Source organism: Formica exsecta, unplaced genomic scaffold (genome assembly GCF_003651465.1).
Source record: "Formica exsecta isolate Colony F162 unplaced genomic scaffold, ASM365146v1 scaffold365, whole genome shotgun sequence".
Lineage (NCBI taxonomy): Eukaryota > Metazoa > Arthropoda > Insecta > Hymenoptera > Formicidae > Formica > Formica exsecta.
Genome location: NW_021850897.1, coordinates 27,726 through 41,980, shown reverse-complemented (window position 1 = coordinate 41,980; position 14,255 = coordinate 27,726). Strand labels below are relative to the sequence as shown.

Below are 14,255 nucleotides of genomic sequence, written 5' to 3'. Positions count from 1 at the left end.
TTTTTTTGTACAATCCGGCTTTATTATTCGTTTCACGTTTTTAAAAGAGAGAATTAATGTGAATTGTTTATATTTGTAGTTGAATGCTTATATAATAAAGCAGCTTCAATTTATCAACCTGTCAATATTAATAATCTATAATTTTTGCTGTTTTATAATTCGTAATTTCTCTTTCAAGAACATTATGTATGTATATATAAATTTTGATATTACGTTATGCTAACCTTCTTCCACGTTTTAGCGATCGATGCTTTCACCCTGGTGTCTCGTTCTCCTCACATAAAAATCGCTCGAGAAAGGTATCGTCTTCGTTGCGAAGAACGGAAAAAAAGAAATGTCAGTTCCACAGGTCCAAAAATATTCCTCGGGATGCAGACGATATCTCGATTATCTTATCAAGATCTCGCAATTGCGGAAGAACGGAATAAATTGTCGAAACTTGCACTTTCTCTTGAAGCCGAGCTAAGGACTAGACTGCGATTAAAATTGTAAAATTTTATTCACAGAGAAACGGCGATTCGAAGACGAGAATAATCCTTTCGAAAGGGATGTTGCTCGAAAGATTCCAATTGGCCGGATCTCCGAAATGCCTGTTTAGGCTCGGCGTCACGTCAGTATATCTCTTTCTAACGACTATGGCTCACACACTGGATAGTGTCTTGGGTAGCGGAGGCCTTCGCCTGACCGTTATCACCACATTTTCAGAATCCTTCGCTCCATGGTGGCGTCTAAAAAAAGAAACCGATCCAGGAGGGGGTGAACGAGGCTTTTCGTGGATGACGTCAATAGAATCTCGAGTTTCGTCCGCCGCGTTTCCCAAAATCTTCACGGCGGCGAAAAAGAGTTTGGTTCCTTCTGCGAGACGAAGGCTCTCTCAGCGGGACCAAAGGGTACCTAACCCTTTCCACGATACGTTCTTCCCTTTCCTTCTTGCAAATCGCCTCCGCCGTTACTATACGAAAAGACGTTAGTAGAGTCTTTCGAAAAGCAACAGCCAATAAAAGCGAGCCATTCAGTCGTCGAGAGTGTTGTATGTTATCAAAATATTTCCTGCGCAGTCTTCAAAGTGATATCGACAACGAGAAAGCACCGTAATCTTCTTGTATTAATGAGTGTAATTTCGTTGCAACTTTGACACTGTCGCGAAGATAATTTGCTGATGTCACTGTTTCGGTTTCAGCAGATATTTCTCTTCGAGATACGTTTTCCGAATAAATTGATTGATATATTCTTTGATGAGTATTCACTGAAAATCCATAGGCAATTAATCCTTCGTATCCTGAAGCTTTCGTCAATGGTCTTAGCTAGACGCAGGATCTAGCAGTTTTTTCAGGAAGAGAAGTAAAGTCCGGCTGGCAAGACCGTAGTCGGCGGATTACTTGACGTGAATGTTAGAATGTCCGCGGGTGATCCAATCCAATCGTGCTTCAAGAAATTAACAGCTTGACCAATAGGCTCCGCTCTCGAGGGTCGACTCTCAATTGGAACCACTCAGTGCTGATCAACGAGACGCGATTCTTTTATTCTCGAGCATTGTCTCGTTGTTTTGCGAGAATCCGTAATCGTCACCTGAGAATTTCAATGTACCAGAGATCCTTCTTGTTGGATTAATTAAATTTCTGATTATTAGCTAGCTGCAGTTTTGTGCTGACCGTGATAGAGCCTTCCAATTTATCTCACAAAGATGTCCTCTGCGTCTAATTTATCTTCTGGTCGCAGTCGTTGCAAATTCAAGAGAAGAGCAACTTCAAGTATCTTATTTGTGCTAGTTATCAGTTATGACGTCATTTGATCGTCAAAGATGCATTAGTCTTAACGTTATTACAGTGTGTATTGTACGAATCGTGCGTCTCGCTGCCGAGGATGCAAGCAAATCCTCCGGTCACCTACGGAGATCAGACTCTACTTTAGGACGGAACTGTTCGATGACGCGGTGTTATAATAATTTGCAAATTGGCGTAGTTCGCGACTGGCAATCAACGACGATGACTGCCAGCGTCTTCCCGACAGACACACCACTGCAAGAGCGACGAGTCTGTTTGTCGCGCGGATTAATTAGTTTCAAAACGTTATCTCTGATATCGTGTGGCTTTTCGTGCGTCGCGACCTCGAGAGTTCCTCCTTCCGCGCGCTTGTATGTAAGAAGGAGGATTTCGTTTCTTTTGTACCGCGCGTGTTTCTCCTAATAAACGTCACCAATGCGGTGCCGATGTGTCTGTCGTCGTCAGCGCTGCCACGTGCCGGTCTCTCAAAGAATGCCTCTCGAGGATGTTATTTCTCTATTAGAGCTCTTCTCGCACGCGCTCTGTTTATAGAGGAAATCAAGCGTTGTTTCCTGTAGACGTTTTTTCTCGATTGTTTTTCGATTTGCGCGTCAATCCTCTTCTGCACCGACTCGATGAAGAAAGTCTGAAACAAATAAAAACGACAGCAATGTTCATATGATCATGCTCTATTGAGAATAATAAAAATAACTTGGATAAGGAGAGATCTTTCGCGTAAAAATAATATTTCAGTTTTTGATTGTATTATCGATCGTGTATATCAAAATATAAAGCATACTTGTTATAACTCAAGACTTTATTGTGTAAAGTTTTCGTTGTAAGATTATGGTTCATCGTTCCAACAAGCGAATCTTCTTCATCAGCTATTGGATCAACGCATTATCGTCTTCCTCGTCTCGTAATTTACTGTTCGCGACTTCTCTACCTATCTCGCTCTATCCTCGTCTCTTTTCATGAACAATCGAGCAGTTCTTCTGGATGGATCAGCTGTAGTTTCGCTGATCGATGTCAATCCGCAGGGTCACCGTCATCGTGTACTCACTATTCGCTTCGTAGCGAATCGAATGATTCCTAGAACGCGAATATGCTTCCATATTGTCAAAGGAAAACCCCGATCCCACGAACGTTTTTACAGGAAATGATAAATTCCTTCATCAGGAGAATTATATCGTTCTCGCGTATTTTTCACAAAGTAGCATCAATAAATACTTTTATCATTTCTATAATCTTATATAAACAAAATAATGTAATTTTATTTTCAAAATTCATGGCATTCGAGCATTATGTTATAAATATATTATAAATTAACTCACTGAAGCATCTCTCTAAGCTTTGAATTTTACATCTGATGGACTTCATCGAAATCAACGATCCCGATCATCGTTTGCCCAAGCTTGTCACGATAAAAACCGTGGTTTGAATTATAACGTTAGAAATTATACATAGACAGAAAACTGGAAAATTAGCGTAAAATTATACCCAGCAAAAACAACCGCAAGTTATTCCCCGGCAGAATATTTAATATAATTTATCATTGTAAATATTTTATCATTATCGTGGTATAGAGGAAATTCTTTATTATTATTTCTTATTTTTTTATTATTAAATGTTTCTAAAAATAAATTTGCAATTTTATATAGAAGCACCCACGTATTTGATCAGATACAAGCTTGATTAATATAACTTTAAGGTGTCAAGAATTAAAACCAGTTCATGTTAAACAAACATTCATGTTGACTTATGCAAACAGCGAACATATAATATTAACATAATCTATAAGAACTATTTTTTGCGAACGCGTCGATAATTTGAAAATGCGCAATACCTATTTGCAAAAACGCGCGCGCAACGCACTCCGTCATGGCACTGACGTAATAACGTCAAATAAATGCTCTCTTAATTAATTATTGTCACCTTCCAAAGACCGCGTTGGGTGCTCTCAGGTGTCATTAAACCGTATTATCGGTCGGAATGTAAGTATTAAATCGCGCGACAATATTCATAAGAAGTTCACCAAATCATCTTTTTATTACGGCACAATGCGTACATTTTATATTAACTAAAGCGTTACACCAGATATCTTTTGCAACACGATAGATGTTATCTGTACACGCAATCCCCCGCTTGAGATCAGCATTTTGGTGAGAAATAATTGCAGCGAGCGTGTGTAAAAATTCCGTGAGAGAAAAAAAAAATCGGTAAATAAGGTTATATATTATTGTCGCGAAGAAACATTATTTGCCATTGAATTAAATAACGCAACCACCACGCAAAATGCGAATTAAACTGTATATCATGTCGATGATACACGCGGAATGAATTGTGCTTTATCGAGAAATCGGATGCAATGTGCAACATTTTCGGGCTTGTTTTACAATATGCGAATATTTGCGGAAAATTATATTTTCCATAAAGGAGTGACCCTTACGCGAATCATTGCTTCATATGTAATAATGGCCGATATTGTAGTTTAACTTAGCTTAATTAATTGATTTGATTTTAAATTATAGTATGAAATTTTTTCTTTTACATTATACATTTTCCTTTTAAAATAGAAAGAAAGTTTTATTGATAGAAAATAAAAGAATTAAATCTTGGCTATAAGGCTCAAGCACTTCGGAAATAAAGTGTCATCTTCGCACCGCAAGATAATACACTCTCCGCCATCGCAAGCAAGAGAAACAAAGAAATATATGTATAGAAATGATTTTTAAAATCTTCGGGAAATGGTGGCACGTCATGTTGTATGCTAGCAAACACAAGTGTTAATTCGCCGTGCACACCAAGAAATAACAGCAGATGCGGACGTACACGCACAACGTCAAGACGTCAAGGTCACGTATACGTCTTAAGTCGTTATGGCCGAATGCACGTCTATACCACGTGTTAAGTCTTTTGCGTCGTCTTGCTTTCGATTGAAATTATAAAACCGGTTGCAACGTGCGCGAATATCTAAACCGTAGCCGCGCAACCGATGAATCGAAGAGATAATCCGCCGCAGATGAATCTCTAAAATAATCCGCTTGTCTAGGAAACAGTTAATCGGAAACATCGAAAGATGATTGAATAATAAACACAATTATCTTTTCGGAATAATTACGAGAAAACGTTAAGAAAGTATATTGAATCAGTCTCAATGTATTGACAGGTGTCACAATTGTACTCCCTCTAATTGAAATGAATTTATTTTTTGTGAATATATACGTACAATATGTTGCGCAAGAGATAATGTATAACAAGAGTCTCATTATAATATCATTTATGTGCATAGGTAACATAAATCGCGCGCGGGCGAGAGATCATCAGTAAAAACGAGAAATATACAGAAAGCGTCGCATGCTTCGCTTCTATTTATATTTTCTTTTGTCCGACCTCGCGGCATTAACATCTTCAATTATTTCCGGAGACACTGCAGTGACCAATTATCCATGCGACTACACTTGACGCGTTATTATCTTCCACAATAGATTCATGTTGAATCCGTTATACAAGACTTTTGCGACCATTGATTTCTTCCACTGTTTGCCGACACTCTCGTTCCAGGATTCCACTCCAGACTCGATATCGATGGTTCAGACCCGGTACCATGTGCAAAACCGCCCTGGTGCCCAAGACGCCGACATTCTGATTGACCGCGCCGTAGAAGATCCGCGCGACTCTGGAATGCAGCAACGCCATGGCGCACATAGGACACGGTTCCATCAGTAGGAATACCCAATAACCCGTGCAGAGATACGGCCCACACTTCTCTGTAATATTTCCGCATTTTTCCTGCTGCGGATCCTCGACCTTGGCGCCGTCGTTCCTCCGCCCCTTTTGCCCGACCCGCGTCTCGAGTGGCGTTTGCATCGGGAACTTAAGCGAGGATAGAGACGTCGGGTAACAGAGCGGCGTTTCCTCCTCGTATTTTCTCTTGATCCTTCTTAATCGATCCTTGAAGTTCCGATCTTCAGTCTCGGTGTTTGAGTCTACCTTCTCGTCGCTGAGTGTCTCTTCGTCATCCGTTCGCTTCTTCGTGAGATCGCGGGACTCTTCGTCGTTCAAACGCCATGCACCGCCACCGTGAAGTCTGGCAACGAGATCCACCGCCAGCATGGCGGCATGCCACATGGGATGCCGATCGATCCTCGCGGCGGATACCGCCAGGATTCTTCCGTCCTCGGGATCGACGACCGCCGCGGCGCCGGTGCAACGCACGTCGCCGACCGCCTCCAGCTTGGCAGCCTCTATTACCAACGACATGATCCGCTCGATCGCGTGCAAGCAATCGTCGTCGAAGATCGAGCCGTCAATCAGGCTCTCGATAGTCTGGTCGGGATGGAAGTTCACTGGCCAGATCTTTGAAGCCTCGCCGGCTTGAAACTTTGTTCTCGGTGCCTTGGCTGGCACCTTCGTCACCTGGAATTTATCCTCGAATAGGGAGAGATCAAACCCTCGTTCCTTGAGTTGATGCTTGAGATCATCTTCACCGAGAGTAACGTCCTCCTCATCGTTTGCTCGCGACGATTCGCCCGAGCGGAGAGGAGCTAGAAGCAGCTTGCCGTTGGAACAGCGCTTCAGATGAGCGAATCCTGGCAAAACGGCGGATATACTTTGGATTGCGACGGACGTGTCCTTCCGTCGCTTCAAGATACCCACGTAAACCTCCTGCAACGGAAGCACTTCCGTGAAATCCGAGCCTAGAATCGGTTTCGCTGTCCAGCTTCTAATCGTGGTTTCCATCTTGCTCGCCTTGACACTTTTCAACGATGCCATTCTTCCTGAAAAGACGCTGCCTTCACTTATCGTTAGAAGATTCCTCGACGATGATGTTTGCAACGCGCTGTTCTATCTCACTGAGTTAATCATTACTTAACTAATCTTTATTAAGAAATTATTTTTTTCTATTATTTTTTGTGTAATTTGTTCGTAAGTTTAATACTCAAACTTGGCAAATAGTTTCTAGTTTAGATGTCACATTAATTCTTTTGTCTACAAATCATATAGATTAGCCTAATTACATTTTAGCAAAATAAAATCGTTTATATTACTTAAAAAAAAATTTATTTCGCGCAAGTATAGCTTTACATATAAAATTAGCAATATACAGTTATTCAATTTTAAAGTCACATTTTGTATTCAAGTGTAATGGATCTCCTGTCTGAGTAGAATAACGGCAAAATAGACACAAGCATCTCCTGGGCATTTACAATTCATAATTAGAGTTACTATATGGTTGCTATAAAATCCTCGAATAATATTTTTAATAGAGAGAAACATGTAGATTTCGTTGCAAATCATGAGAAGAACAAGGTCGATGATTGGCATTGAAATTACTTCGAAATATTAAACGATTGCGAGATCATCTTAAGGACACCTTCTCGTGTCACGGTCGCAAATATTAGTGAGATTTCGGCAAAAAAAAAAATGAAGATGATCCTCCGCCGGATAAGTTTTAACCGTGATCGAAACCGTACTCCGAGTATCTTCTGCGAAGAGTAAAAGCGATTTTAAATTGCTGTCAACTTGGGCCACGGTCGGATCGATTGTCAGAGTTAGGCGCAATTGTATGATATCGTCGTCCATACGCGAGGACAACACGTTGCGTTAAGAAGTTCGAAGTTCGAGCCAGTTTCCTTTAATTTCGATTATGCGCAAAGAAAAAAAAACAAGCATCGAATTTCAACGTTAATGTCTGATCACAATAAAGATAACATCGTTATTTATTACGCGTGATATAACGTGGGATGCGTCTCCGTCAACGAAATTGTTTAATCCTGGCATGTGAATACACATTTCAATTAATTCTAGCAAATATATATTCTATAAAAGTATACGAAATATAATAAGTAGAATTGCGAGAGATGTAAATATTTCTGAATAAATATTGAGAATTCGAATGCGTGTGCAAAGAAAAATTCGAAATTGCTATAAGGAATTAATTCGAAATTACTATAAGGAATAAATTATTTAAATTGATAAGCTTGTTATGACATAGTATAGAGAAATTATTACGTAAACATCTTTTAATCGTATAATAACTCACTATTCCCATATACAGTTTACAGATTGCAGTTGAAAGCCGGTATGCATCGTGTCACGCGATCGATCATAAATAATATCTGACAAATTCTTACGCAAAATCTTGATTTTCCAAGATAAACATATATGCGTAAATAGCAAATACGTTGCTGGAAGACCTACTTTGCACGATATATTAGCCGTCTGATAGCTGATATCACCATCATAATAACACATATATTCTGTATGTATCCAAGTTAGGGAATTGTGTAAAATTTTCCACCGCTGAAACCTGGGAAAAAGTTGCACAGAAGGAAACAATTGTGCATTTTAATCTCGTTAAAATTAAAATTGAATTAATTAATTGCTATTTGATAAGTCGATATATTATGTGAAGAGATAAAGAAACATTGTAATGTTTATGTTCATCAATCGCAATATTACGCAAGAGAAAAATGCGATCTTTAGCAACAACGCGTGTTTTTAAAATGTTTTTTGTTTTTACATGTGAAGAATATTGAAATCTGTTTTTATTTCCGGGTTTTAATAAACCTTACGATCTACACAACACACAGCGCGAGCAACAATCGTCGTCGCCGATTTATAATCTAATCTATTCAGTGTCTACAGGCATTTCTCGATTACGGCATGTTTTCTCACCGTCAATGATTATAATGTATGAGCAATTAATTTGTCATGACAATTAGTATGTTTAAGTCATTTTAAAAAATAAAACGCTGACGCACATACAGAAGAGGCACGCGGAAGCGATTATTGTGTTTTTTATTCGTGACAATTAAAAAACATGGTAATCGACAAAAGTTCCATTTCTCCATAATTACAATAAATTGAATTAAACGAAATTAACGGATACGCGGATTCTTGTGTAAAATAAAAAGTATTAAATTATTTTCGACACTCTTCTTTTTCGCATAATATTCGAATTATAACGACGTCGCGTTGATTCGAAAATTTTTTGCACATGCAGCACGTTCAAATTTCTCGCACCGCGCATCACCTCGGCCAAGATGGCGCCTGATTGCACATTCACAGAGCGTGCTCCTTATATAACGCAGAACGAGTAACACAAGCGAACGAGACGAGGAAAGCATACTCGATGTTTCAATCGCGTCATCGACGCATCATCGTTCGCGCGTCGCGCTCCGAAAGATCTGTCATCTGTCATATTTTCGCGTTTTTCCCGCGTGAAATCATGAGCAATCGAAGCTAGTTCGAACGCGAGCGGGAAATCGCACGCCTCGACTTCGAGGGATCGAGCGTTACAACATGTCCTCCGCGACCTTGAGTCGCAGACGTGTCGCTCGTAACTTGGTCTCGTGAGCTGTCAAAGTCGGCGATGCCGTGGAGCGATGAAAGACGTCCGTCCGTTGCGTCCGTGACATGACGTCGCGACGCCACGTGTTCGCCATGCGCGCGCACGCACTTTATTAATGAAATTCTTACCTGCTGTTGCTGCTGTTCTCTACTACTGCTGCTGCGGCTGCGACACGAAATGCGTTCTAATTTCTTCCTATTTTCCCTCGTCCCCGATTGTCGAATATTACGAGATTTACCGAAAATCGAGTTCTTCAAGCGCGTCGGGCTCTCGTTGACAGCGGTAACGTAACGCGCGGAAATGCACGTGAGAAATGCGCGCGGGAGTAATCTGTTTGCGTCGTCGCGGCGGCTCGCGTCTCTTTGTGGTATGTAGCCTGAGCTGTTTATCAGCGAGGTCTACGATGGCGGCGCCTTCTGCCGGCAAGATGAAAGACTTTGCGAGAGGCAGGGATACCCGGCCTCGTCGTCGGATCTATAAATTTTTGCCTGTAAATGTTCGCACGTGAATACCGGAATCTGAATTGAGTCGGTCATGGCCGGCTAATAAATGAATTCTGAAGAAGAGCCTTATTCGGTATAAATATACAAATTCTAATACGATATCTTTGAGAAGAGATAATATCAGTTTTCCATTATTTTTATTACGAATTTTTTATGTAATGCTTTTATTTAAATAATTTCTAATAAAATTTTTTTTATTCGTAGATATTTTATGCGTTTATAAGCTTTATACATATATTATATCAGCATTTGTTTAACTTTAAGATTAGGCATAGCTGATTCATGAATAACTTGCTCATTAGTATCTATATTGCGGAATACTGAATCATACTTCGCCGGGCACAAATATGATTGCTTTGGCATAGAAAAAGACGAAAGTTCCATTCTTCTTAAATTATTCTGCAGTTAAATGTATTTAGATGTGAAAAACGGATAGCAAAATATATACGTACGATTGCGTTGATTAGCCAGTCAATTATCATGCGAGTTTCTTTGAAGAATATGTCAAAACTTTCTGCTATATAGAAAGAAATATTATACAAAACATTGCAAAATACAAATAAGAATAGTTAAAATAAAAAAAATATAGTTCTATTATAATTTTAGAAATGATAAAAGTGTAGAAAATAATTTACTTTATCTGTGTTATATGATTTACATTATTAAATATTTTTATGAAACATTTTGTGTTGTTATCATGCAAAAAACTAACTGTTGTTTGCATGATATATAATATAAAATGACAATGGATTTATTTAATTACTTTAATGCTTAAAGTATAATATTAATATTATACTTAATGACATTTTATATATAATAACATAAGGAATACATTTTGAAATGTAATTGATTTACAATTATAATGTGTGGAAACATTTATTTTTTATCTTTTTAAATTATCAATTATTACAAAAATATTTTACAAATATTTTTAATTGCAAAAGTGAGATATATCTATTTTTGATATTTGTAAATAACATATTAATATTTGATACATATATATCTTCTTAAAATATTCTATTTTTAAATGTATCTCGATCTGAATGGATAGCAAAATATAATATGTATATATTCTTGCATTTTTTCGCCAATCAATTATCATACTAATTTTTTGGAAAAATATATCGAAGCTGTCAGCTATTAAGCAATGTGGAGAAAAATATTACAGAAAGCATTGTACAATGCAAATAAAAGTGGATAAAAAGCAATAAAAAATTTTACTATAATTTAGAGAAAAAGAATAAAAAAATGAAAGCATAAAAAATGAATATAGCTAATTAGTTAGCATAAAATTAATGTTCTATGTTATATTCCGCATTTCCTAATATTTATTTTTTTATGAAGCATTTTGTATCGTTTTATGCAAAAAACGAATTATCATTTGCATGATAATACAAAGTGATAATAATTATATTTAACTATTTTTATACTTAAAATATGATATATTATGTAATAAGAAAAGAGACAATCAATTTTATATATTTAAAATTAATAACTTATGTATTCTAAATATAGTTGACTTACGATTGCTATTGGTCCAAACCATTTATTCAATCACTAACTACTTGATATTCTGGAAATTTTACGCTGCAACGAATCTCATAAACCGTATGAGGTTTTAAATTTTCAAAACATCTTATCAATTCTGTTATATTTGAATATATTGTTTTCCATGCTTGTGGAATAGATAAATTATACTTGTAATAATTTACTTGTCCCTGTAAAAAATGCATTTATTAAAGTTGTATACCTTTCTTCTTTTTTTTGAATGTTAATAGATATTAGACTTCAAATATTGATTGCAAATTTTATTGAATTGAATCATTGCTTTATAGAGAAATAATTCAAAGTTATGATAGTAAATGTTATTTACTCTAATTCTGAAAAAATAAGAAATTGCTATTCGTTTATACTTGTATACCAAAATCATACAGAATTTTGTAGCAGATGTGAAATTACTCTGTACTTAATCAAAATTTAAATTTTGGCATTAGTAGATAGTTCTATTTGAAGCATTCATGTTAGCAGACATGAATAAATAAATATGTATAATCAAAAAAATACTAAAAAATAAAATAAAAGGTGCTATCTTTGGTACAAGTAAAATCCTACATCTTTTACTTGCGTCAATAAATAATATAATGGATATAAACTACGCTTACGCTTCATAATGTTTTGATGGAACCTCATCATTTTCTTTCGTGCGGATCGATGTCACAAGTACGAGCGGCTTGCTAGATGCATTTTGCTCAGTTACGATAATTACTATTTTATATAATTCGTCACATTTCAATGGGCAATTTCTGACACCACCATAAATCTTATTATCGCCAACGGTGAATATCTTGCCAGCGAATTCATTGATCTGTCATCATTCAAAGCAAATCATTATAGATATTTAATTTCAAAAATGTATAAAATAATATTATTCTATTAAATTATATTATTAAATTATTATTATTAAATATATATATTGTTATTAAAATTGCAAATATATATGTAATATGTTTTAAATAATTTCATGTCTTAAGATATAACTGGATTTCTTCAATTATTACTAAATTATTATAATTATTATATTTTATATTCTTTACTGAAAATGCCCAGCATAAATCTCATTATTTTTAACGTATACATACCGAAACTTCAGCGGCATGCCAGGCATATTTGACATCACATCCCTTCATGCCTGCATGTGGTTGTAAACTCTTAGGCACTTCTGAATGTTGTTCGCAGGGAGTAGAGCCTTTTACTATAATATGCATCCTGCTATCGTATGTATCATTCAAAATAGGAGGTATATTTAACGAGATTGTAGAGATAGACTTATCCATAACTTTCAGATCGCCATCGAAAGCTATGGTTGAAGGTGTTTGAATTCTCACGTATTTAAACTTGCTGGATTCGTTTGCAATTGTGACAGCTTGAATATAAATGAGGTACTGTGTTGACGGAAACAGATATAATCGCTTACTGTAATTACGCATATAATGTGTCACCGGATATTCATATGTATATATATCGTTATCTGACGATTGCAAAGCAAGTCTTTTGCTTTTCAGATTGGAGAAAATTTCTATTATCTGGATGCGAAAAAACTGTAGATGACCACCTGTCTTCCATGGGTGATGCCATTTTAAATCAACTACGCTATTGTTGTTTATTGTACAAGTGTAATTTGCAGGTGCATCTGGCGCTGAAATGTAATTTAGTTATATTTCTTATCAACTCGGAGCAATGTAAGTAGCATAATTTACGATACAATTCAAGAAAATTAACAAAAATATCCAAATAATTTTTTGTTCCGCATAACGTAAATTAAAAAAATAAAGATATTTGTGATTTTTTTAGCATTTTCTAAACGATAAGTTCTTATGATGAAAATATGTAAGTTTTAGTTTAAAAAACAAAGTTACAAAATATAATGATATGCAAAAATTATATTATAGATTATAAAATTATAGTATTACATATAAGAGGCTGTATAATGTATCAAGCTTTTATAAGTTTTAAAGATTGTTTGTTGAACACAAAACTTACTTATATTATTAAATGTTTCTTCATCCATAAGAAGCGAATCGCTTCGAAATTCGCTCGAAGGAGTAAATTCATCATCAGTTATAAAAATCTAAAAAAAAAATACAATTATATAATACATACATATATAAATACATGTATACATACATATATATGTGCGTGTGTGTGTAATATACAATATATAATATATATATAATAGTAGAAATATATAATAATAGGAATTTACATAATTAATTTATGTTTTTCAAACATATTGAGAATTTTATTTCTTTACCTGAATTTTCTTATCATAATAACATCTTTTTATCGGTTTCGAAATAGTATAACAGATGTAATTGTCCCACAATTCACAGAATTCATTTAATTGAACTAGATGATAATAATAATTGTTAGAATAAGTGTTATCTTCAATACAATATACAATCATATAATATCTGTTTGCATGGAGAGATGGTAATAGACTTTCCCATCTTAAATGTATCACTGCAGGTATTTGACGAGTATCAATTTCGACGATTTCCAGATTGTTTACTTTAGGTATAACTGTTGGATGAATTTTTACAATAGTAAAAAGAAAATTATATATAAATAATGTGTTAAATAATTATTAAGTAATAGATGTACAAACTTTAATAGTTTATAAATTTTACCTCTTATTGGAGTTGTGAAATGATATTCTTGGTAAGCGGAGGTATTTTCTGGACTCGAATAATTTCTTATTACATAAATTGTTGCCACGTATCGTGTATGACTGTATAATATTGGTTCTATTTCATGTAAATCAAGAAAATTGTGCGAAGTCTCTTTGGTTATATAATAGTCTTTAACACTACCGCTAATTCCACGTATTATTATTCTAGCCATTAATGATCCCGAAATTGTTGTGCAATTTTCTGGCGGGTCCCATGTTAGTTTCCATTTTTCCACTTTCAAGTGACTAAATGTTTCTGATGGTATTTCTATAAAGTTATTAATAGTTTATGTAACAATTTAATTAACATAAGATATACGAATCAGTATTGCTAGTTTGAAAAATATATTGTTAGTACTTTTTTTGGTTTAATAATTTTACATATACATATATGTATATATATA

At 35.6% G+C, this 14,255-nt stretch overlaps 2 protein-coding genes across 8 annotated transcripts in view; both read right to left on the bottom strand.

The window, feature by feature from the left end:
- Positions 1-226: 226 nt before the first annotated feature.
- LOC115239111 (probable inactive tRNA-specific adenosine deaminase-like protein 3) lies at positions 227-10,358 on the bottom strand. 5 transcript variants are annotated; one of them, XR_003884592.1, is made up of 3 exons: positions 9,249-10,358; positions 2,563-2,855; positions 227-2,409 (listed from the first exon to the last, which is right to left on the bottom strand). XR_003884592.1 is itself a non-coding variant. In XM_029813462.1 (2 exons), exon 2 carries the CDS (start codon positions 6,537-6,539, stop codon positions 5,268-5,270), a length of 1,272 nt encoding a protein of 423 aa, XP_029669322.1. In that variant the 5' UTR covers positions 6,540-6,544; positions 9,249-10,358; the 3' UTR covers positions 4,952-5,267. The 5 variants fall into 5 exon arrangements, 3 of the variants coding, with proteins under 3 accessions (XP_029669322.1, XP_029669323.1, XP_029669324.1); XR_003884591.1 differs by lacking the exon at positions 2,563-2,855; XM_029813462.1 differs by lacking the exons at positions 227-2,409; positions 2,563-2,855 and adding an exon at positions 4,952-6,544.
- A 224-nt stretch (positions 10,359-10,582) lies between these two features.
- The window catches only part of LOC115239151, a 12,752-nt gene continuing 9,079 nt past the window's right edge, over positions 10,583-14,255 (bottom strand). For all 3 annotated transcript variants that reach the window (XM_029813513.1, XM_029813511.1, XM_029813512.1), the window contains 6 exons: positions 13,811-14,119; positions 13,435-13,703; positions 13,164-13,251; positions 12,263-12,819; positions 11,786-11,988; positions 10,583-11,341 (listed from right to left, as the gene is read on the bottom strand). In XM_029813513.1, the coding sequence (XP_029669373.1) occupies positions 11,332-11,341; positions 11,786-11,988; positions 12,263-12,819; positions 13,164-13,251; positions 13,435-13,703; positions 13,811-14,119 (1,436 nt within the window). In that variant the 3' untranslated portion in view covers positions 10,583-11,331. The remainder of the gene's footprint in view (positions 11,342-11,785; positions 11,989-12,262; positions 12,820-13,163; positions 13,252-13,434; positions 13,704-13,810; positions 14,120-14,255) is intronic.

Excerpts from the sequence above, each read along its gene's own strand:
- LOC115239111 (XM_029813462.1), bottom strand. The coding sequence starts at position 6,539 with ATGGCATCGTTGAAAAGTGTCAAGGCGAGCAAGATGGAAACCACGATT.